We start from the raw sequence: 25,937 nt of genomic DNA on the forward strand, positions 1-25,937 counted from the left end.
CCTTTATCACTCAGCCAGCTCGGTCAGTAGTGGTGCTACCGAGCCACTCTTGGTGATGGACATTGAAGTCCCTCACTCAGAGTACATTTTGTGCCCTTGCCACCCTCAGTGCTTCTTCCAATTAGTGTTCAACATGGAGAAGTACTGATTCATCAGCCGAGGTGGGGGGGGGGGGGGTGGGGGGTGGAGGTAGGTGGTAATCTGCAGGAGGTTTCCTTGCCCATGTTTGACCTGATGCCACGAGACTTAATGTGGCCTGCAGTCAATGTTGAGGAATCCCTCCCGACTGTATACCACTGTGCCGCCACCTCTGGCGGGTCTGTCTTGCCCGTGGGACTGAACATACCCAGGGATGGTGATGGTGGGGTCTGTGACATTGTCTGCAAGGTATGATTCCATGAGTATGACTATGTCAGGCGTTGCTTGACTAGTCTGTGGGATAGCTCTCCCAATTTTGGGCACAGATGTTAGTAAGGAGGACTTTGCAGGGTTGACAGGGATGGGTTTGCCGTTGTCGTTTCTGTATCTAGGTCGATGCTAGGCGGTACGTCCGGTTTCATTCTTCTTGGACTCTGTAGCAGTTTTATACAACTGAGTGGCTTGCTAGGCCATTTCAGATGGTAGTTAAGAGTCAACCACATTGCTGTGGGTCTGGAGTCACATGTAGGCCAGAATAGATAAGGATGGCAGATTTCCTTCCCTGAAGGACATTAGTGAACCAGATGATTTTATATAACAAATCAACAATGGTTTCATGGTCACCACTAGACTAGCTTTTTAATTCCAGACTTATTAATTGAATTCAAATTCCACCATCTGCTGTGGTGGGATTCGAACCCAAGTCCCCAGAGCCCATGTCCCTGGGGCTCTGGGTTACTAGTCTAGTGACATTAGCACAAGCCACCACCTCCCCGTTGAGTCATCTGACATTGTCTCTCCAGCTATACAAATAAGCTCACTTTCAGTAATTCTTTGGCATTCCATGTTGAGAACTCAACTGGATTAGTATTAGTGTTAAAAAACAGGCCCCAAGTAATATCCTACTAGTAAGAGTATAAACGTATAACCTCCTTATACTTCCTATTGCTATTAATAAACCAAAGAAGTTGATTTCATCTCTGGTGTCCAGATTTATATAATTTCGATTAATGTACTTGTTTGTTCTAACACCATGAGCCTACCTAGAAAACATGTGAGACTCTTTGCAAACAACAGTGAAATCTTTAGAATTGCTTTTACTGATGCTGCTGATCATCCAATATTTCCAAACATTTGCTTAAAACTTTTACATTGAGAAGTGATAACGCAACCATTTCAACTCTACAAATTAATCTTGGTTTGTTCAATAAGATGTCCTATAATCTGTTCCCTTACCCTTGTTTTCATTTTGCCAGTTAACCTTATTTATGATTGCTTCTTCCTCCTTTATCCTTGGATACTTCAATGGCCTTCCAGCTCTAGAAGAGAGGAGACAAAGTCAAAACAGCATCAAATAAATCTGATCAAAACATTTATAACCATATTAGTATTGAGAAAATAAACTAATAGTAAAATCTGCCCATCATTCCACAATAGAAATGCACAAAAAATATTTAATTATTTATGGGAACTGGGTTATGTCCCTACCAGTTTCAACGTTACCATTCTGACCACTATTTTTTGCAAAATCAGTAACCCATGCTTTTGGAACGCATTTACAATTTTGCAAGAAACAATGAACAAGGGTAATCTCCCAGCTTTCACGGGATGTGGACATCGCTGACAAGCAATGTTCCCTCTAAGCTGCACAGCTGCCTGGAAGTTCCCATGCAAGCCACGCAAGTCAGCCCCTAATTTATTGCATGTACTTGGCTGTGCAAAAAAATTTAAAGGGCCTGCACACTTAAACAAATCGCCCTTGCACTCCAAAGACAAATTAGAGGGCACGTTGCTGACGAGGCCAGCATTTATTGCCCATCACTAACTGCCCTTGAGAAGGTGTTGGTGAGCCGCCTTCTTGAAGTGCTGCAGTTTGTGTGGTGTAGGTACTCCTACAGTGCTGTTAGATTGGGAGTTCCAGAATTTTGACCCAGTGGCAATGAAGGAATGACGACATATTTCCAAGTCAGGATGGTGTGCGAGTTTAAGGGGAACTGTGAAGTGCTGGTGTCCTCATGAGCCTGCTGCCCTTGTCCTTCTAGGTGGCAGAGATTGAGAGTTTGGGCTGTGTTTATAATATAGTTAACACACGATAATGCTGTGAAATTCCACCCACCTCCTACCTTGTGTACTTTTCTTTTAAGTAGCATACAGGAAGTTAGTCAGTTTTTGACTTCGGGAAAGTGTGGGCTCACAAGGAAAACAGCACTGCTTTTGGCTATATGGAGAGAAGAACAGGTCTTCACCCTTTTGATGGAACTTACAATCTTGTTAGACTGTACATGGCCTCAAAGACAGAAGCACACAGCAAGAAATGATATTGATAAAGGTTACTGACAATACAATAAATTTGGAGACATTACTTATTATTTCCACAATTGGTAGACTATATAGTATGATAATTTTTGGTACTTTACGTATACTTTGATAAATAAAATATCATGAATTGCTATAGATTATAATTCATATTTCCATTTAATATAAACGTGATCGTCACTGGTAGAAATATAAATTGTATTTCATGGTTTGCCTTTACAATCTGTTCTTAATTTATTTTTGTGCATATCATCATTGATTTGAAAATACTTAAAGGTAAGTACCCAGAGGGCAAGAAGAAAATGCAGTCATACTAATTGCAAAAGTGTTTCTAATTTTGTATCACAAGAGTTTCAAATAGACAGTTAATATACTACGTAAACACTTTTCACTGTGATCCAAAACTTCCAATATCATGCACAGCCAAAAGGTAATGTTTAAACAGTTCAAAAATCACATAAACACAGCTATATTTCAGCATGTACTCCTGAGCATTCGATGAGCAATGTTTTGTTCCCCAATTCCAGCCATTTCAGCAGCATTTGCAATGTGCTGCCTGCATCGTAGCTTGCAGCTAGGGCAGTGTTTGAAGATCTTTTTAATGTAGCTGACCAGTTTGTCAACTTTAGTAAGTTCGCTTTTCCACAGTTCACTGACAAGAGAAATTATAAGTACATTACATGTACATTACAGCATTAGACATTACATCTTGGAGCACAGATTTGAAAGATTTTGTCATGTAAGTTGCATTGCCACTAATGAAAGCAGACACCTTGTTGAAATCGGCACCATATTTTGAAATGATTCTGATTATCACTTGGGAAACAGTGGTATAATTAACAGCTTTTAAGTGGATGCAGTCTGTGAGCTTTCAAAACCTTTGGCATATAGTTGTCTTGCTCATCACAAATAGCAGCAAAAGACTCACATGCGTTAACAGAGATTTCATCTCCTCACAATATGTAGCGAAAACCTTCGGTAGGTAGTCCTGTCATAGTTTATTTGCACTTGGCAAGCAACCACCATTTTACACATTATATTGAATGAATTCCTACAGCTTTGGGTGATAATGTTTTTCCAATGGTATGTTAGTGCTTGCAAAACAACGTAAGCAGCATGCGACAGACAGAGCGACGTGATCCACATGAACAGATCAGAACTAAGCTCTGCAGTCCCGTCACATCCAGTTACGAATGGTGGTGGACAATTAAACAACTAACAGGAGGAGGTAGCTCCACAAATATCACATCCTCAATGATGGGGAAGCCCAGGACATAAGTGCAAAAGACAAGGCTGAAGCATTTGCAACAATCTTCAGCCAGAAGTACCGAGTGGATGATCCATCTCGGCCTCCTCCTGAAGTCCCCAGCATCACAGATGCCAGTCTTCAGCCAATTCGATTCACTCCATGTGATATAAAGAATGACTGAAGGCACTGGATACTGCAAAGGCTATGGACCCTAACAATATTCTGGCAATAGTACTGAAGACCTGTGCTCCAGAACTTGCCGTGCCCCTAGCCAAGTTGTTCCAGTACAGCTCCGGTCATAGTTTATTTGCACTTGGCAAGCAACCACCATTTTACACATTATATGGAACGAATTCCTGCAGCTTTGGGTGATCAGGTTTTTCCTAATCTACTCAGCAATGTGGAAAATTGCCCACACATGTCCTGTGCAGAAAAAGCAGGACAAATCCAACCCGGCCAATTACCGCCCCAACAGTCTACTCTCGAGCATCAGTAAAGTGATGGAAGGTGTCCTTGACAGTGCTATCAAGCGGCACTTGCTTATCAATAACCTGCTCAGCGATGTACAGTTTGGGTTCCACCAGGGCCACTCAGCTCCTGACCTCATTACAGCCTTGGTTCAAACATGGACTAAAGAGCTGAACTCAAGAGGTGAGGTGAGAGTGACTGCCCTTGACATCAAGGAAGCATTTGACAGAGTTGGACATCAAAGACTCCTAAAAAAACTGGAGTCAATGGGAATCGGGGAAAACCTCTGCTGGTTGGAATCATATCTAGTGCAAAGGAAGATGGTTGTGGTCATTGCAGGTCAATCATCTGAGCTCCAGGAAATCACTGCAGGAGTTCCTCAGGGTAGTGTCCTAGGCCTAACCATCTTCAGCTGCTTCATCAATGACTTTCCTTCGATCATAAGGTCAGAAGTCGGGATGGTCGCCAATGATTGCACAATGTTCAGCACCATTCGCGACACCTCAGATACTGAAGCAGTCTGTTTAGAAATGCAGCAAGACCTGAACAATATCCAGGTTTGGGCTGATAAGTGGCAAGTAACATTCGCACCACACAAGTGCCAGGCAATGACCATCTCCAACAAGAGAGAATCTAACCATCACCCCTTGACATTCATCAGCATTACGAAAGCTGAATCGCCCACTATCAACATCCTGGGGGTTACCATTGACCAGAAACTAAACTGGAGTAGCCATATAAATACCGTGGCTACAAGAGCAGGTCAGAGGCTAGGAATCCTGAGGTGAGTAAGTCACCTCCTGACTTAACAAAGTCTGTCCACCATCTACAAGGCTCAGGAATGAGATGGAATACTCTCCACTTGCCTTGATGGGTGCTGCTCCAACACTTAAGAAGCTGGACATCATCCAGGACAAAGCAACCCACTTGATTGGCACCCCATCTACAAACATTCACTCCCTCCACCACCGACGCACAGTGGCAGCAATGTGTACCATCTACAAGATGCACTGCTGCAACGCACCAAGGCTACTCAGGCAGCACCTTCCAAACCCGCGACCTCTACCACAAGGGCAACAGATGCATGGGAACACCATCACCTGCAAGTTGCCCTCCAAGTCACAAACCATCCTGACTTGGAACTATATCGCTGTTCCTTCACTGTCACAGGGTCAATATCCTGGAACTCCCTTTCTAAGAGCACTGTGGGTGTACCTACCTCACATGGCCTGCAGCAGTTCAAGAAGACAGCTCACCACCACCTTTGCATGGGCAATTAGGGATGGGCAATAAATGCTGGCCTGCCCACATCCCGTAACCAACTGATGATTTTCTGAGCTCTCCGTCGACTTCTTAAAAAGAGATGAAATCGTTGCTTGTTCTTTTGGGTGTTCATTTTCCAGCAGCACAGTTTTGGATGCTCTCTTCCTGTTGCGATGGCTTTCAGACTCTAAGTGGCACTGAATTGTTGCCCACCACATGTGATCCAATGAAACGATGCAGCTTGTACCAAACAGCATTCCACTGTCAGCAAGCAGAATTTGGCTTCCAAATGTTTTCACTCGATGTGCTGCAGTAATGGTTGTGGTCATTTTTGATTTCCTCATTCTGACATTCTCATTTGTCTGCTAATACTTGAAACTGCTGCTCTCAGTGCACTGGAAGCCCTCCCTCATCTACCACAAACGCGTGAAATTCACAAAATGGCTGATTTCACGCAGGATCCGAGATTTCACGGTACGTGATGCATTTTTTCACGGTTGTGAATTTGGTCGGGCCCTAATTATGTTCATAAGTACACAGTGCGAGTTGAAATATGGGAACAGCAGTAAGCTATTTATCCCCAATACCTGTTATGATATTCTTTTAGAACATGATTGATCTGTACCCCAACTCCATGTACCACCCCTTCCCCTTATATCTTGATACTCTTGGCTAACAAAAATCTTATCAGTCTTAGTCTCAAAAAGTTTCAATTGATTCAGCATCTACAACCTTTTGGGGAACAGAGTTCCAGATTTCCACTACTCTTAATGTGAAAAAAATCTGCTTCCTGGTTTCACTCCTAACTGGCCTAGCTCTAATTTTAAGATTATGCTCCCTTGTTCTGGACTCCCCCACAGGAACAAAGAACAAAGAAAATTGCAGCACAGGAACAGGCCCTTCGGCCCTCCAAGCCTACGCCGATCCAAATCCTCTACCTAAACCTGTCGCCTATTTTCTAAGGGTCTGTATCTCTTTACTTCCTGCCCATTCATGTATCTGTCTAGATACATCTTAAAAGACGCTATCGTGCCTGCGGCTACCACCTCCGTTGGTAATGCGTTCCATGCACCCACCACCCTCTGCGTAAAGAACTTTCCACGCATATCCCCCCTAAACTTTTCCCCTTTCACTTTGAACTCGTGACCCCTAGTAATTGAATCCCTCACTCTGGGAAAAAGCTTCTTGCTATCCACCCTGTCTATACCTCTCATGATTTTGTACACCTCAATCAGGTCCCCCCTCAACCTCCGCCTTTCTAATGAAAATAATCCTAATCTACTCAACCTCTCTTCATAGCTAGCGCCCTCCATACCAGGCAACATCCTGGTGAAACCCTCTTCACCCTCTCCAAAACATCCACATCCTTTTGGTAATGTGGCGACCAGAACTGCACGCAGTATTCCAAATGTGGCCGAACCAAAGTCCTATACAACTGTAACATGACCTGCCAACTCTTGTACTCAATACCCCATCCGATGAAGGAAAGCATGCCGTATGCCTTCTTGACCACTCTATTGACCTGTGTTGCCACCTTCAGGGAACAATGGACCTGAACACCCAAATCTCTCTGTACATCAATTTTCCCCAGGACTTTTCCATTTACTGTATAGTTCACTCTTGAATTGGATCTTCCAAAGTGCATCACCTCGCATTTGCCCTGATTGAACTCCATCTGCCATTTCTCTGCCCAACTCTCCAGTCTATCTATATTCTGCTGTATTCTCTGACAGTCCCCTTCACTATCTGCTACTCCACCAATCTTAGTGTCGTCTGCAAACTTGCTAATCAGACCACCTATACTTTCCTCCAAATCATTTATGTATATCACAAACAACAGTGGTCCCAGCACGGATCCCTGTGGAACACCACTGGTCACACGTCTCCATTTTGAGAAACTCCCTTCCACTGCTACTCTCTGTCTCCTGTTGCCCAGCCAGGAGAAAAATGTTTTGCTCTATCTACCTTATTGAATCCCTTTATCATTTTGAAGACCTTGATTAGATCACGCCTCAACCTTCTGAACCCAAGGGAATATAAACCAAATTTGTGCAACTTATTTTCATAAATGAATAAATTAAGCCCCAGCATAATTTTGGTGAATCTGCAATGTAACCTCCCCCCCCACCCCACAAGGCCAATGTATCGTTCCTGATGTACATTCCCCAAAACTGAATGCAGCACTTAAGATTTGGTCTGACCAATGCGCTGGACTACATCACTTCCTTGCGATAAATGCTGACATTCTATTCGTCTTTTAGATTGCTTTCTATAACTGTGCACTAGCTTGAACCCACAAACTTCTGACTCAAAGATTAAAATGCTATCATATAGTAATAGACTGATGTCCCCCGCCTATCCCAAGGATGCTGAAGCCAACTGCATTTCTAGTTTTCAAATCAACCCGCCACTTAACTATGATACACAATAATTTGTAGAAGCATGAGAGACGTGACTATATTCCTCTTCCTTCAGTGTTCTATCTGGTCTCCTTCTGTTATTGAGGCTTCAAACCTTGTAACACAAATTTGCAACTTTAAAACATTGTGAATAACAATTTTTTACAAAAATACTTTTAATTGAAAAATATTATTCATACAATTGACCCGCAATGTTAAATAGCTGTAATATTTTAAACAAGATAACTTTTGTCAGTAATTACAGAAGTAATCACGACCAAGCCAGTGCCTCTCAGTAAATTTGTCACAGATGACAAGTTAAACAATTCAGTGGAATATACTAATAATGAAAACTTAAATAAAGTTAATAGCTGCAAATGAGCCTCTTGACCTCTTAACAAGTGTGACTTATTTTTTGCGAGTAGCAACTGAACCCAACGTAATTTACCAAATCATACTAACACATACGGGCATTTCATGGAATGAGAGCTTCCTGCACTCAGTGAAGAATTCATTAAAAATGATAAGCTCAAAAAGTCAGCTACCTATACCTAAATTCCTGGACTTAATTAACCATAGAAAAGTAGTATTAGAACTTTAAAAACGTAGAAGGATTCAATTATAGACAGTACTTAAATACCTTAGAAGGGTTACGGCAGGCCAAAACCTGTGCCATTGGAAAGAAAAACAGCAATTTCTACAGAAATAAAAATTGGCGAGCAGATCAGACCGCATCCACCGAGTTCCTGTACGCCACTTAGTTTTTAAAAATGATATATTATTCTCTTGGATAAAAGTATCAACCATATTTCATGCGGAGTAGGATAGGATTCTGATAGCTCACTCCTTAACATAGAAAAATATACTTGCAATGTTCCAGATTTTTTTTTATTTTAAATAGGCTCTATTGTGCTTCAATTATGTAAATAATACTGCCGAATAATGCTATAAGTTCTAAAACCCATGTATCACAAGCAATCAAGGCAGAATACTGCGTCAGGAGGAACTGATGCATACCCAAACATTGGGGTAGATATTTAACTTTCACTGCTAAGTAGTGAATGGGTCGTAGTGAACTGACTGCCTGTTAATAGACCCCATTGAAATCAATGGAGAGCAAAATCCAGCAGAGGACCAGATGGCTGATTCACTCCTGTTGGTTTACCAAGTAATGGTGAAAATTAAAATCTACTGCATAATGTTCAAGCATCAAGTGCCAAGAGCAATAAGAGGGAAAAAGTCTTTATGCAGAATTTTTAAGGAACTAACCCGCTCGCACCAAGATCAGGGGGCGGGAGAGGGAGGGCAAACCATGGGCTGGGAATCCGTTTGAGTGGAGCAGTCTTGCTGTGGCTGTTTAATTCAGTCACAGCATTAGCATCCCACTTCTGGGTTTCCCAACCTATCACAAGAGTGCAGAAGTGATGGCGACCCACACCAGATAACGGAAGGATCTACATTTAAAGGGATACTGGCAGGAGTCAAAGTGGCTCCACTGGAGATATATTAGTGAAGCTACAACCACCATAAGAACGGATGCATAAAGTGGGAGGGCTGTTCCTTGGAGGTTACGCTGTGGGCTGTGATGGGCTGCAGAGAAGTTTAGTTGATGTTGAGGATGAGGCCAGCCTCTCAGAACAAACAGGCCTGGCTGGAAGTGGCTGATGAAGTGAGCAGCAGAAGTGTGGTGCCTCACAGCTTGATTCAGTGCTGCAACAGGTACAAGAACCTCATGGGCACAGGAAAGGTGAGTGGCCTCCCATTTTCAAGTACCAACCCCCACACTCTGAATTCCCAGCATTCTCCTGCACAACACTCCTCAGATCAACACACCTTGCAGCTCTACCCATTTCTCTCTCGAGGAACCTCCTTACATTCCCATCTGAATAGCCAGCACTCTCATCCAACCTCATTTTATTGCCATTGCACACCCATGCTCCGCTAATGTTGACATTCCATCTTCTCCACACAATTCCTTTCTCACACTTTTGCTTGCTCTTCTTACCGAAGAGTGTGCAGAAATTCAAGGAGAGACAGAGAACCAGAGGTGCCACTCCAGTACCGCTGCCGAGGAGGAGGAGGCCTTTGAGATTGCAGGGTGGTGGAGTCCATGGCCATTGGCGATGCAGAAATGGGGATCTCCCAGATACCTGGTGTTAGAATTACATATCACATTGCCACATGGCACATAAAAATCACACATTTTGGATTACTCTCACCACAAACGTAAATATGAGCATCTGCACAATAATGACTTTGAACCATTTCCCTTATCAGTTTTAATTCATGCCTTTCATCTCCCACAGGTCCTTCAAGAGTGACACTTCAAGAGCTGGAGAGGGAGGAGGCTGAGGAGTCTTCAGTGCAGGTCACGCACCCTCCCCTCCCTCAGACGGGCCTCCAAGGGAGTTAGCTGGGTTATCACATGGTGAGGCGCATATCACAAATGAGCAGCAGCAGGTGTTGGAGACAGGGACAGCAATGCAAAGTCGCTATCGGAATTTGGATGACATTTCGAACTCTGCTCAGCTGGAGGTGATGCTGAAACTCAGGAGTGATCCACGAAGAGGACAATTCTAGAGCATCAACAAAAACAGCATTTCTAGAGGCATTGTGGACCCTTGGAAAATGGAGCAGTCCATCTCAAACATGAGTGCCATGATATTTCAGGCCTTTGCACCTATCCACCTCCATGGAAAGAGAGGCCACCCGCATGGAGCATCAGTCGCAGCAGGCAACCAACTGCATGCTTGTCCTTACCAATGGCCTGCGCTCTGTAAATAGGATGGAGGAAAGCCTCGCCTTAGCCATTCAGCGCTTCACTGAATTGCAGCAAAGCACTCTCCAGCTCCTGGCTAGCAGGGAAGTGTGGGTTGACCATGAGAGGGAAGATGGAGAAAGGGTACAAGGAAATGGGACTCTGCTCACGTCACGACTTCCCACCTGTTGCCCCCACCACTCACCCTGTCAGAGCCCTGCACGCTGCCTCCTGCCCTAATGACAGAGTCTGCCACTGCACAGGTGCAGATGGGGCAGTCTTTGGCGGCATTGTCACGGCCCCTAAAACCCAGAGGACGTCCACCACAGGCATCTCAGCAGGGGAAGTCGTAGCCTGTCTCTAGCTCTGCTGACGCCACAGAGGTATCATCACACAGAAGTAATAGGAAGAGGAAAAGAAAGACGTTTCAGTTGCACAAGCTGCACTTGGGTCTTTTATGCCAATGTCACTGGCGTAAATGTAGTTGAAAGTGTTAATGAATCATGTACTTTATTTCAAGTCGCCATTGTTGTCTCTCGCCTTCCAAATGGCCATTAGTCTTGAAGAGAATGCTTGTGTTTCACTCTGGTCATACCAAAGCACGTGAATGAGATGGAGGAGTTTTTGACTGTATGAATAATTTGTGCTGGTGGGGGAGTTGGGGGCAGTGGGTCCAGCATTAATGTCCCATAAGGCTTCACACACTCAGGTTATGTGGACCTATGTGACTGTGACAAAGATAAACTTTCGCTCCTTATCCTTCTCGACCTGTCTGCAGCCTTTGACATGGTTGATCACACCATCCTCCTCCAATGTTTCTCCACTGTTGTCCAGCTGGGTGGGACTGCTCTCACCTGATTCCTTCTTATTCATCTAATCATAATCAAAGAATCATTTGCAATGACTTCTCTTCCTGCTCCCAGACCATAACCTCTGGTATCCCCCAAGGATCTATCCTTGGCCCTCTCTTATTTCTCACCTACAGGGGGCCGCTCGGCGACATCAGCCAAAAGCAAGGCATTAGTTTTCACATGTATGCTGACGACACTCAGCTCCACCTACCCACTTTTCTTGACGACTCCACTATTGTTACATTATCAGACTGCTTATCCGACATCCAGTACTGGATGAGCAAAAGTTTTCTCCAATTAAATATTGGGAAGACTGAAACTATTGTTCTCAGTCCCCGCTCCAAACACTGTTCCCTAGCTACCGACTTCATCCCTTTCCCTGGCAACAGTCTGAGATTAAGCGAGTCTGTTCGCAACCCTGTCGTCACATTTGACCTCGAGATGAGCTTCTGACCTCATATTTGTGCCATCACTTAAGACCACCTATTTCCACCTCCGTAATATTACCTGCCTTCACTCGTGGCAGCTCATCTGCTGCTGAAACCCTCATTCATACCTTCATTACCTCTAGACTTGATGATTCGAACACACTCCTGGTTGGTCTCCCTCATTCTACTCGATGTAAACTTGGGGTCATCCAAAACTCTGCTGCCCATGTCTTAACTCACATCAAGTCCCGTTCCCCTATCACACCTATACTTGCTGACCTACAGTGGCTCCTGGTCAAGCAATGTCTTGATTTTAAAATTCTCATCCTTATTTTCAAAGCCCTCCATGGCCTGACCACCACCCCACCCCCCCATCTCTAATTTCCTCCAGCCCCACAACCCTCCAAGATATCTGTGCTCCTCTAATTCTGGCTTCTTGAGCAGCCCTGACTTTAATTACCCCACCCTTAGTGGCCCCACCTTCAGTTGCCTCAATTTCCTCCTTTAAGACATTCCTTAAAACTTACCTCTTTGATCAAGCTTTGGATCATCTGACCGAATATCTCCCTTTGTGGCTCAGTGTTATACTTTGTTTTATAACTGTCATGCTAGGTCCCCACCTACCAAGAACGAGGCACATTAATTTTGTCATAAACATTGATTTTAACCTGTTACTGGAGTTAAGAAAGGACTTGTTAAACAGATCAGCCGTGGCTGGAAAAGACATTTGCATATTAACAGACAGTGTTTGGAAGGACAAAGCAGTCATTCCCTGACATTCAACCCACAATGGACTTTTAATCACCAGATGTTGAAGGTGGGGGAAACTCGCATTCCAGGTTGACTGCTAAGATGGCCGAATACTCAAATGGACATGGTCAAACCAGCTAGTCACATGACTAACTTACTGGGCAACTTGAATTTTTTGCATTTGTACAAACAGTTTGGGCAGGAAGCGGTTTGCTACTGGACTGAAGATCTCGCTCCCGTCTGCTCCCATCTCTTTCTCACAAGCCTCTGAATCCATTGAAGACTCATGAACTCCAAGAGAGAAAAGTCTCCTACAGTGAACAAGGTTTAAGAATAATACTGGACCCCAACGAAAAGCAAGATCTACCTACAATCAAGGACTCCACAGTAAGCTCGAAGAACTGTAACAACTCCTCTTCAGATATTGCCTCAAACCTTTCCACTTTATTTTTCTTCTGCTCTTTTCTGTTTCTATTTGCATGTGTGTATCGCATATGCATGCTAGCGTGGGGCACAGCATGCATCTGTAGGCGTTAAACTTAAACTTTAATTCAGTTAATAAATTTCAACTTTTCTTCTTTAAACCTAAGAAAGCCTGTTTGTGCTGGTTTCTTTGCCTTATAATTGGAAAGCAGTGAACAAGGATTCATCAAGGGGGAGCTAAAAACAGTGTGTTTAAAATTAAACCCTGTTGCAGTAAAACCAGGTGAAGGCTGAAAGGGAACCCTAGACACCTTTCTCACCTGGTCGTAGCATAATGCTCCTGTAAAGTGCCTTGAGAGGTTTTATTAAGTTAAAGGCGCTGTATAAATATAAGTTATTGAACCATGCCTGTACGGGTCGGTAGTGGGTTTCTCTGGCAGCTAGCTGGACACATTAGGCTCATCCTCCTTAGAGGATGCAGAGCAGTTCTCACCACCTTCCTCATGCTGCTCCGCTCCTCTTTGTAGTTCAATAATGTGCAAGGCACTGCAGACCACAACCATTCTGGTCACCTTTGCTGATAATTACTGAAGGGCGCCCCCAGATCTGTACAACCCAATGGCTTGCTCAATGAGCGTTCTTGTGCTCATGTGGCTGCTGTTGTACCTTGCAACTGCATCAGTAGATGGACTCCTCACAGGTGTCATCAGCCACGTCCTTAGAGGGTAGTCCTGTGAAGAAAAGCCTTTCACCTAGGCAAGGAAGCAGCTGTGCTGTTTGTCTCTAAAGGCTTTCCAGCCTGCCAATTTCACAGAGTCATCAATCCCTGCAGTGCTTTCGCCTTGTTGACCCTGGTGTGTTTCTCACAGCTTGGGAAACCTGTGCGCAGCTATTAAAGCCAGAACACTGGGTTAAATTTCAATTCAATATTGCCTCTTAACATATGCAAATAACAGATCCGCCATCCTCATGGGGTTTCCCGTACGTCAGTTAAAGGAGGATGTGAGCTGGATCATGGGCTTCTAACATGCTGGCATTTTTTGATGATTTAATTCCATGCCCTCACTGGCATCTGCAACCCTCCCACGCACCCCCATCCTCCCAACCCCCACCTTCATGTTAAAATGCAGTCTTTTATAATAAAAAAAGCAATGTACAGCACAGGCAATGAAAAGATTAAATATATTTATGCAACTCTTTCACAAATGTTACTTCAGATCACAAATATATCTTTGAACAGTATTTAACATGTTCCTTTCAGTATTGAAAAATATGTATTTCAGTAAAAAAAAAAGTATAGAAAAACGATGAGAGCTGTCAGAGTTGGGTTGTATACAACTCTGAATGCAAATACATTGGCAGCAGATAAAACCAGCAAATACCCGTGTATTTTGATAGGCTGTCAGGTTGCCACATATACTGTCTAATGAACTGAATAATTGTTCCTAAATTGTCTCCTTTAGTCATTTAATGAGAAATACTGGCATCAGTGTGCTGAAAAACCACTGTTATTGCTGATAATATAAAGTGTACAGTTTTAGTTGACTTATCCTGTGATTAATGAAGTCGGTAGCATGTTGAAGCACTATAATCTCTGCTGTGTTCTTTTACCTGTCATTCAACTTCTCAGTCCAATGTAGCCGTTTTTTGGTTTTCTTGCCAACTTTCTTCCCTCTCCTGCCCACCTGAAGGCACTGACTGCTTACTGTGATACAATTCTACTGGGATCCTCCAGTACTAATGCTCAAGTGCCTACTTTTCATGTATGAGCCTAAACAGCAAGTGCTGATAGGCTATTAAAGCACAGAATACATCACGACTGGTCACACATACGGATTTCCAGCAGGGTTATTTGGATAGTTGCTTGGTGTAAGAAGCTTGGCCGATTTCCCCTCCCTCAGCCAGAGAGATGATTTAGTGGCCATACTGCTGCCCAAGCTGGGATCAGTAGACTCAATATAGTCTGGAGATCGAACTTGTCGCTTTTATGGACAATGTTGCCTAGATTTTCAATATGGTTTTATCCATTCATTTTAAACATTAACATTAAAATGACATTAATTGGAAAATCTAGCTAATGGCTCAGTTACACACTGTACAAATTTGCTGAGCCACTGTGGGAACTCCACTTATGTAATTCCTGGTCCCATTGTCAATTAATTAAGACAACAGCAGATGGCTGTTTTGTCTGCAATGTTCTAGAACAATTAACACCGACAGCTTCAGGAATGTGTCAGTAAATATAGCAGAAACAAAATGACCAACTTGCACATTTTAAAATTTATTTTTCTAAAATTTATTCATACCATCATTTGCAGTAACCATCCAGTATATGACCATATTGTCATGTTGTTTTAAAATCAAATTTATTTTTTAATTTTATTTATTTAGAGATACAGCACTGAAACAGGCCCTTCGGCCCACCGAGTCTGTGCCGACCATCAACCACCCATTTATACTAATCCTACATTAATCCCATATTCCTACCACATCCCCAACTTCCCTACCACCTACCAATACTAGGGGCAATTTATAATGGCCAATTTACCTATCAATCTGCAAATCTTTGGCTGTGGGAGGAAATCGGAGCACCCGGCGAAAACCCACGTGGTCACAGGGAGAACTTGCAAACTCCGCACAGGCAGTACCCAGAATTGAGCCCGGGTTGCTGGAGCTGTGAGGCTGCGGTGCTAACCACTGCGCCGCCCCCTTTTTTTTTATAGACCCACACTTCTCCCCGTCAAACTTAACATGATATTCTGTTATTTATTTTATATTTATTTATACTGTATTGCTCTCCTGCTGATAGACTGAATATGCAAATAATTCTTCTCTGAAATTAACAAGCCACAACGAAGCAGAATTGGGATTAATTTCCAACAGATGCATTGCTGTATCCCTATGGGCTTCTATATTAGAACAAAAAATAATTAATTTCATTGGATTTGGGTGTCGTTGGCAAGGCCGACATTTGTTGGCCATCCCCAGTTGTCCTTGAGAAGGTGGTGGTGAGCTGCCTTCTTGAACCACTGAAGTCCATGTGGTGTAGGTACATCAACAGTGCTTTTAGGGAGGGAGTTCCAGGTTTTTGACCTAGCAACAATGAAGGAACGGCAATATATTTCCAAGTCAGGATTGTATGTGGCTCGGAGGGGAACTTTCAGGTGGTGTTCCCATGCGTCTGCTGCCTTCTAAGTGGTAGAGGTCGTGGGTTTGGAAGGAGCCTCGACAAGTTGCTGCAATGAATTTTATAGATGGTACACACTGCAGCTAGTGTGCACCAGTGGTGGAGGGAGTGAATGTTTAAGGTGGTGGATGGGGTGCTGATCAAGCGGGCTGCTTTGTCCGAGATGGTGTCGAGCTTCGAGTGTTGTTGGAGCTGCACTCATCCAGGCAAGTGCAGAGTATTCCATCACACTCATGGCTTGTGCCTTGTAGATGGTGGACAGACACTGGGAGTCAGGAGGTGAGTTATTCACCAGAGAATTCCCAGCCTCTGACCTGCTCTTGTAGCCCAATTTATTTATATAGTTGCTTCAGTTCAGTTTCTGGCCAATGGTAACCCCCAGGCTATTAATGGTGAGGGATTCATGGCAATGCCCTTGAATGTCAAGGGGAGATGGTTAGAGTCTCTCTTGTTGGAGATGGTCATTGGCGAGCAATTATGTGGCATGAATGTTACTTGCCACTCATCAGCCCAAGCCTGAATGTTGTTCAGGTCTTGTTGCATGTGGACATAGACTGCTTCAGTACCCGAGGAGTGGCAAATGGTGAACAGTGTGCAATCATCAGCAAACATTCCCACTTCAACTCATAGAAGGAGGCCATTCAGCCCATCGAGTCCAAGCCGGCTCTCCACGGAGCTAAGCAGTCAGTCTCACTCCCCGTAGCCCTGCAAGTCTATTTCTCCAAGCTGGCCATCTAACTCCCTCTTCAAGTATTGATCTTCTCTGCTTCCACCACCCTGTGGGTAGGTTCAGGTCATTACCACCCACTGCGAAAAAATTGCTTCCTCAGATTCCCCTGCATCTTTTCCCCAAAACTTTCAATCTGTGCCCCCTCGTCCGAGTACTATTTGTTAATGGGAACAGTTTTTCCTTGTCTAACTTATCTAAGTCATCATTATCTTGTACACTTCCAGGAAATTTTCCCTCATTCTCCTTCATTCTAAGGAGAACAAACCTAGCTCTGTAACTAAAATCTTCCATCTCTGGAACCATTCTGGTAAATCTCCTCTGCATCCTCTCAAGGACCCTCACATCCTTCAGAAGTGTGGTGACCAGAACTGGATGCTATACTCCAGTTGGGGCCTAACCAGAGCTTTATAACGTTTCAGGATAACCTCCCTGCTTTTGTACTCAATGCCTCTATTTATGAAGCCCAAGATGCCATAAGCTTTACTAACCATTCTCTCAATATGTCCCGCCACCTTCAAAGGTTCCTCTGTCTAGCACACTCTTTAGAACTGTGCCATTAAGTATATATTGCCTCTCCCTATTCCTTCTGCCAAAATGCATCATGTGAACATACATACATACATATGAATAAGGAGGAGTAGGCCATTCGGCCCCTCGAGCCTGCTCTGCCATTCAATAAATTCATGGCTGAACTGATTATCCCACATTCCCACCTACCTCCGATAACCTTTTACCCCCTTTTTATCAAGAATCTATCTACTTCTGCCCTAAAAATATTCAAAGACTCTGCTTCCACCGCCTTTTGAGGAAGAGAGTTCCTCACACCTGTCAATATTAAAGTGCATCGGCCACCTCTCTGCCCATTTTGCTAGCCTATCTACGTCCTGTTGAAGGCAGTTCATATCACCTCCCTGTTGCTGCATCCCCAAGTTTGATGCCATCAGCAAATTTTGAGATTCTACTCTGTAATTATTAAAGTTTTCCCACCCAACTGGAAAACAGCCAAATTAAACACTCTAGTAACCCCCAGAATAAAACAGACCAAACCAGGTATTTTTAGACAACAACAAATTAATTAAAAATTATATCTTAAATACAATTAAGATAAACCTGTCGAAAATTCTTATAACTTCTTATTTTAACCTAACTCCCCCATTCACACACACACACACAAAAATCATGGTTAACCAGTTTCTTTAAAAAAATGCTTTAAAAATTAGCTGTTTAAGAATAAATAACTAGGTTGTTCGTCTTTGTGGGTTACATTCGTGATAGTTGAGATATCCTAGTGTCAAAATAATCATCAAATGTCACTCGAAGTCTCCACGTGGATTTGTTGAAACGGTCTTTCAATTGATAAGCAAACACTTCAGCTGCAGCAGGCATCTCACAGTTCTTTCAACGATGAGCACAGCAATAGGTCTAAAAATCGACAGTCTCTCAGTTGAAACTTTACTGCAAATTCCAGCAAACACAATCAGTCAAGAGAGAATCAAGCTTCAAGCAAAGACTCTTAGATTAGAAGTAAAGAAAACGAATTTTGCTACCTCCAGCAATACAAATAGTCTCTTCAAAGGGATTTTTCCTCCTTAGGCAATTAACAAGGCCTGTAGCTCTTTGTAGAGTTTCTGCTGAGAAATAGACAGCTCTTTTCTTCAGTAGCACGCTTCGCTGGTGTCTAGCAAAAAACGTTTTTTGCTAGTTTTTCCACACAGTTAAGTTGAAACATTATACCATGTGACCTCTCCTGCTGACACCTAGGTAATAAGTGCAGCTGACACACTGTGCCTCTTAGCTTTGAAAGGCACACTGCTTTTAACCAGAGTCTTAAAGGCACACTGTTTTAATCAGAGGAGAAAATAAATACAATTCTGTGACACTTCCTGCTTACTATTTACATGCTGGTTCCCTTTTATGTTGACTGCCATTCTACTTTTATACTCTCTCTTCGACAGTCTTATTTGCCTCTTCACCTCTCCGCTCAACTTATTGTACATGGCCTGGTTCTCACTTGATGGGTGGAATCTTACGAGTGCTGCGGCATTCCCGAAGTTGCTGTAACCTTAGTTTCTGCCGCAAATCCTGTTCCCCTCATGATTTTATATGCAAATTAGCCAAATGGCAACAGGCAAGGGGGACATGTGGGACCATGCGACAGGAGCGGCCTTTCATTGGTGGAACCCGCACTCTCTGCCCCGAGCACCACGCTCGCAAGATATAAAATATTCTGTGCTTGCAGTCTCAAGGATCAGCAGCCTTCCTTTCATCTAAGTATCTTCAAACCAACTTAAATTGAAGCTTTTACTTAAATCAAAATGTTCTTGCCTCTCTTATTTTATGAAAATCACCACCAACTTCATATCATTTATTTTCCCCGACAGCTGAAATAAATGATATGGCAGCCAGCAGGCAGTGTCCTGCCCCATGGTTCAGTGATGTCTCCCTGCAGGTTCTCCTCCAGGCCATCATGGAAAGGTGGGAGGTCTTTTTCCCTGCATACGGAATGCGAAGACACTCCCGCCTCACCAAGGTGGCTTGGACGGAGGTAGCAGAGGAGGTTTTGAACCATGGGGTCACTTGTAGAACCTGGGTGCAGTGCCACAAGCGCATCAATGACTTGCTCAGATCGGGGAGGGTAAGTGGTCCTGGTGAAGCTGATCCATTGTTTTCTTTCGTGTCTCGGTGACTTTGAAGACAGACGACAGCAAGGAATGCAGTGGAATACGTGAGCAGCCTTGGTGCCATTCACTAAATGATGTTGCGCCAAGATAGTCATTGTTTGTGTGATTGGATGTGTCCTGCGAAAGCCACTGCAGAATGAGTGATGTTGATATATGTATGCAATGGTTGTGATGCATCATTTGCCATATCATTAAATCTGCACTGTCTGCTGCAGGATAAACAAAGTCACAATCAACGTGAGCATGTGAAGATGGGAGGAGGGGTCCCTGCCTTAAAGCTGCTGACCACGGCTGAGGAGGCAGCGTCGGAGATCGCAAGAAAGGAGGAAGGCAGGGAGAGCGGAGGTGGCGAGGCAGGAGCCACAAGGCGTAAGGTTGAAACGTCATCTCTGCTCTTGCAGCCATATGTGGAAACTGAAGGTAATTGTGTGAACTCATGTAAAGCACATGCTTAAAGTGCCTCTGTTTGTTTGTGTCTCCACTACAGGTGCCCACATTCGAGTCGCAGAATGCCGCATAGCCCAAGGATCCTCTTCTGGGAGGTGCAAAAAGCCAATGCCCCAAAGGATACACCATCACCTGTCTCTTCTTCCACCTCCACCAGTGCAGACACATCCACACAGTCCAAGAGGGGGTTTAAGATTAGAATCTGGGTCACAAGCTGGTGTGCACGACAGAAAAGTCCCAGCAGCTGAGGAAGCATGTGCCAGCTGGGTCCCCTGACAATCTGAGGACTGCTGGACAGCAGGCCCCTGCTCAGCCCCGTGTTCATGATGATCCTCTGTTTGTCTGCTGGATGTGCAGCAAAGCCATGTGGAAAATATGTTGGTGATGCCCAAGGTCATGCATGGCTTTGCATGTGCCATGGTCCCAGGCATTTGAGCGTATAGCTTCCTCTGTCGACAGTCTGGTGAGCTCCGTGGCGAGTCTGGTTGAATATTCGAGCCATATGCGATTTGACCTGCACTTCATCGCTGTTGCCGTGGGCTCCAAGCAGCAGAATCTCAGCAACATGGGGACGGGGAACCTGGACTCCCTCCAGGTGCTCTTTCCCCTTAGGGAGCAGGCAGGTGTCATCGTGAACTCAGATGGGGGGGGGGGGAATGAGCACGTGCCAGCTAACCCAGGGCCTTCCTCTCAAGGCACCCCCCGGGCAAGCGGCGTCTCGCACTCTCCCCGACATTGACCCCCTTACCCCCATCAGGCAAGCACACGGAGGAGACTTAAGCACCATTGCTGCAGACCCCCAGTAAGATGGAACCATCAAGGCTCCATTCCTCCAGAGGACGCCCGCCACGGTCATCCACAGCAATGCAGCAGCGCACTGAGAAGACTGTCTCCACCTCAGCTACTAATGTCGGGGTAGCACCAAGACGTAGTGGGACCAAAAGGAAATTGAAAGAGTTTTGATCACGAAAGTGGCACGGGTGCTGTACAAATTGTGATGATTGAATAGATTTGTTAATACATTTTTATTTCATGCAAAATTTGATCCACTCTCTGTAATGTTTTGCTTGGTTACAGGTAGATACAAAGACCTTTTTTGGAGTTGTGTGGCAGGAATGCAATGATGTTTGCAAAGCATCTCAGGAAATTCCAGGGTCCATATCCCACTGGAATTTGAGCCTTCACTCTGCAACGATGGCTGTTTTCCTATTGATGATGAATAACTTTTTCCAATACGGTCATGCCTTACTTTTGTTTTGCTTGCAGTGGTGTGTAGCCGCATTCATCACAGCCCATAGATGATTTCACATTCCAATCACATGAAAGTGCAGCAACACTTTGTTAAGATTGCAGAGCTGAATAAGACCACATGCACAAGGGAATTTCTGTGGGAAATTGCTCTGTTTCTCCTCCCAATGTTCCTTGATTTAGTTTTAGTTTTAGAGATACAGCACTGAAACAGGCCCTTCGACCAGAGTCTGTGCCGACCATCAACCACCCATATATTTCCCTACCACCTACCTACACTAGGGGCAATTTATAATGGCCAATTTACCTACCAACCTGCAAGTCTTTTGGCTTGTGGGAGGAAACCGGAGCACCCGGAGAAAACCCACGCAGACACAGGGAGAACTTGCAAACTCCACACAGGCAGTACCCAGAATTGAACCCGGGTCGCTGGAGCTGTGAGGCTGCGGTGCTAACTACTGCGCCACTGTGCCGCCCTCTGCGCCACTGTGCCGCCCTGATATTGATATTGTTGGTTGAAATGTGGATAAATGAGGTTCTCCCTGATGTTCCTTGCATGTCTCTCCATGGCCCTATCAATGATGACATCGTTGTCCTCCTCCTCACCCTCTTCATAGTCATCCTCATCTGAGGACTGGTGTTCCTCCTGTTCCTCCACCTGCAGAGTGTTGCTGTGTCTAATTGCAAGGTTGTGCAAGGCACAGCAGCCAATGATTATTTGTGACAGCCTCTGTGGTGTGTATCGAAGAGCCCCCTCAGACTGGTCAAGGCAACGGAATCACATTTTCAGCATGCCTATGGTGTGTTGAATAATGGCTCTGGTGGATGCGTGAGCAACATTGCACCTCTCTTCAGCAGCACTTTGGGGATGATGTACTGGTGTCTCAACCATGTACAAAGTGGGTAACCGTTGTCACCCAGGATCGATCCATCCATACACTTCGGCTGATTCCTTGAAAACTACTGGCAGCTGAGTGTTCCTCAAAATGTAGGAGTCATGACAGCTCCCTGGGAAATGTGCGCAAACATGCATGACTCTTCTCCTGTGGTCATAAACCAGTTGCACATTTGAAGAATGGAAGCATTTGCGATTGACAAAGACATCAGGCTGCTCCCAGGGAGCTCTAATGGCCACATGAGTACAGTCAATCACACCTTGCATGCTACGGAACCCAGCAATGGCGCCAAAGGCTGCAGACCTTGCTGCCTGGCTGACCTCGTCTACAGGCAAGTAGATTACATCATTTGCACATCGAAAAAGGGCACTGGTCACCTCTTTGATGCACCTGTGAGTCGCAGACTGCAAGGTGCCACATATGTCACTTGTGGATCTCTGGAAGGAGCCACTGGAAAAAAAAAACAATGCACCAGTCACCTTGCGGGCAACTGGCATGGGATTCCCACCGAAGCCGAATGGCTGCAGGTCATGCTGCACGATCCTATAAATTTCTGTGACCATTTCACCTGACATCCTTAGGCATCTCTGACATTGCCTCGCTGACATTTGAAGGTAATTTGTCCTTGTCCTCAAGATGTGATGACGTGCCAATGCCCGTCTTCGATAAGACTGTTCTGGATGTTATCAATCTGAACATGCTCATCTTCCTGTTCTGCCTGTTGCTGGCACGCAGGCATCATGAGTTGAGAGGAAAGAACCGGCGCAGTGGTTAGCACCGCAGCCTCACAGCTCCAGCGACCCGGGTTCAATTCCGGGTACTGCCTGCGTGGAGTTTGCAAGTTCTCCCTGTGTCTGCGTGGGTTTCCTCCGGGTGCTCCGGTTTCCTCCCACAAGCCAAAAGACTTGCAGGTTGTTAGGTAAATTGGCTATTATAAATTGCCCCTAGTGTAGGTAGGTGGTAGGGAAATATCGGGACAGGTGGGATGTGGTAGGAATATGGGATTAGTGTAGGATTAGTATAAATGGATGGTTGATGGTCGGCACAGAGTCGGTGGGCCGAAGGGCCTGTTTCAGTGCTGTATCTCTAAACTAAACCCCCCTTAGTCTCTCTTCGCTCTTCCCGTGGTACTAGACAAATTGGGTGTATGAGACCCATGTCGCTGTGGCTTTTCTGAACAATAAATAAGCAGAGCGCGGCAATTCAGCAATCTGTTGCTAGTGAGCTGAAACACTGAGGCAATGAACAGCTCCCTTATATCCATCTACCTTCAAATTGCAGCCAGGTAGAAGACACACCCACTGTCGTTTGCCTCCTCCCCACTGTTCCTACTCCCATTACTATAGACATGTCGTCTCTTACCCTTGAACCACGGCACGTCAAATTGATCATTGTTGCCAAGTCCTGTTTCCCTCCCCCTCCATATGAAGCTGTCGAATACCCACTCATTAGTCTTGACCTTCTCCCCTACAGAATCCATTTTCCCCTATTGACTGTGACCATTACCTCTGCGAGCAAGTACCCTCAATTTACCTCACAGCTCCCTGACATAGACAGCAATCATCCTTCCCTTTAGGCCCTCGCCAAATATCTTCATGCACTGTACTGACCTAATCCACCCACCGCTCCTGCAGCTGACAAAATGCATATTCACCATCAACATCAACCATTCAACAACTTGGAAGCTCCACTCCACTCTCCCCTTCTCCTTGATGCATCCAATCGCCCCACCCTTCCAACCCAGACTACCCTCCCCTGCTCCCAATCACTCCATCCTTCCATCCCCGACTACCTTCCCCTGCTCCAGATTGCCCCACCCATGCCTTTTCTGCTATCCCCTGAGATGATTCACCCTTGCTGGTGCTGAGCCTGGAGGCAAACATCCATTTCAATGCTGGCATTAGTTTAGTGGATGAATTAAGAGGAGCACTGGCTTGAGACTCAACTGCACAATCCAACTGCTGCACATCATGTTGAAATATTCGTAAACTGGGTGGCATGAGAATATCGCTTGCCATTCACTTAATCTGGCAGGTAGGACTAAATTGTAACTATACATAGGGTAATAAATATTCATGTAATTTAAATGAATGTAAAGCTGCAATCCGCCACCGTGCTGGGGGAGCCCCAGAATGCCACAAACTGCTGCTGACTTAATTCCTGCAAAATATCCCACTGTCGGGAATCCGTAGAACACCTCCTGGCTAATTATATCACCCCTCACACCACCAAATCGGGCACGGAGGATGGCATAAAATTCCATCTGATGAGTTCACCCGACATGCATCATACACCCTCTTTTTGTTTCATCATAATCTCTATCTTCCCCCTGTGGAAGATATGACTGAAGCAGGATGAAGACATCATAGCAGCTTCCTGGGTCCCTTGCACAGACATGAATGATACTATTTCAGTGCTAACATATCAGCTGAATGTTACTGGGTGAAATCCCTTTTGCTTGATCAATACTGCTGGTTGATCTGAGGGTGTTTTGATGTGAAACCAATGATTCCTTCTACCTGTGGGAATCCAGTCAAAGCAGCACATCCCAGGGCCCTCTCATTCTGACTGGCCTCATCAGTCGCGAAGTGGACATAAGTGGAGGCTCTGGCAAACATGTTATTGGTCATCTGGGAGATGCAGGAAAGTCTTGTTCCAGGAGGCTGCTAAAGTCAGCAATAACATGCTGTGAATGTCTGAACCTCCTGAGGCACTGCAGCTCAGTCATATCCAGAAAGCTTATTCACTGCCTGTATACCCTGTGTTAGGGGTATCGCCTCTCGTGAACTGGAGCTCTATGTCCATCCCCTCTGCCCTGCGGAGCAGCAGGTGACAAAGAGAAGGCTGTTGCTGCTCCTCTTATTCCTCATCAGAGGTTCAAGGTAGAGCTGCATAAGCAGCTCCCATGCTGATCTGAAGGTTGACAGCTGGGAAGTGCAGATCAAGGGCAATAAAGCCCAAGGTAATAGAAATGATTTCCGACATCTTTAAAATCTCCTCCAAAGCAGTGAAAACACACTTTCAGAACAGGTCCTGTGAGCAAAAGCCTTTCATCTTGGCAAAGAAGCAGTTGGCAGATATTAGAATTTAAAGGCTTTCCAGCCAGTTAATTGCTCAGCCCCGTCAACTTCTGTTGTCCTCTTGCCTTGTTCAACCTGGTGAGTTTCAGACAGCCGGGAAATCCATGCACTGGCAGTTAAAGCCAGAATCCAAGGTTAAAGATGCAGTCAGTTACCTTTCAGCATAAGTTAATCGCAGACCTGCCTGTCCCACGGGGACAACAAACATTAACAAATGCGGAGTTAAATGCGGAAGTAGGTGAGTTCATGCTGGCTTCCCAACATGCCGGCATTTTTTTTTTTGCTTCTTTAACCTACTGCATGTACTGACACCTGCCTACCCTGACAGGTTAAAATTTTCCCCGTGCCCTTTATAGCACTGGCAGTGGAAATGGCAGAAGATCTGTGTATTTGTTTCACCATGATTTACTACATTCTACATTTTTATACTGATTACACATCTGCGTATATCTTACTAAACAGCTTTGAAAGAGAGTAGATTAAATATTACTATGAAATACAATCTGACCATTTTCATCTATTGAGTATTTTTCACAGAGTAGCCAGACCCACCCATAGGGGGTGAATTTTATCAGCCCTCTGGCGATGGGCAGGGTGGTGTGGAGGCCCATAATATAGCGAGGGA

The 25,937-nt window shown here is 44.8% G+C and overlaps 1 protein-coding gene across 7 annotated transcripts in view; it reads right to left on the reverse strand.

The window, feature by feature from the left end:
• The window catches only part of l3mbtl3 (L3MBTL histone methyl-lysine binding protein 3), a 188,813-nt gene that overhangs the window by 35,864 nt on the left and 127,012 nt on the right, over positions 1-25,937 (reverse strand). For all 7 annotated transcript variants that reach the window (XM_068025130.1, XM_068025140.1, XM_068025119.1 and 4 more), the window contains one exon: positions 1,375-1,457. In XM_068025130.1, coding sequence (XP_067881231.1) covers positions 1,375-1,457 — 83 coding nt within the window. The remainder of the gene's footprint in view (positions 1-1,374; positions 1,458-25,937) is intronic.

Source organism: Heterodontus francisci, chromosome 3 (genome assembly GCF_036365525.1).
Source record: "Heterodontus francisci isolate sHetFra1 chromosome 3, sHetFra1.hap1, whole genome shotgun sequence".
Classification (NCBI taxonomy): domain Eukaryota; kingdom Metazoa; phylum Chordata; class Chondrichthyes; order Heterodontiformes; family Heterodontidae; genus Heterodontus; species Heterodontus francisci.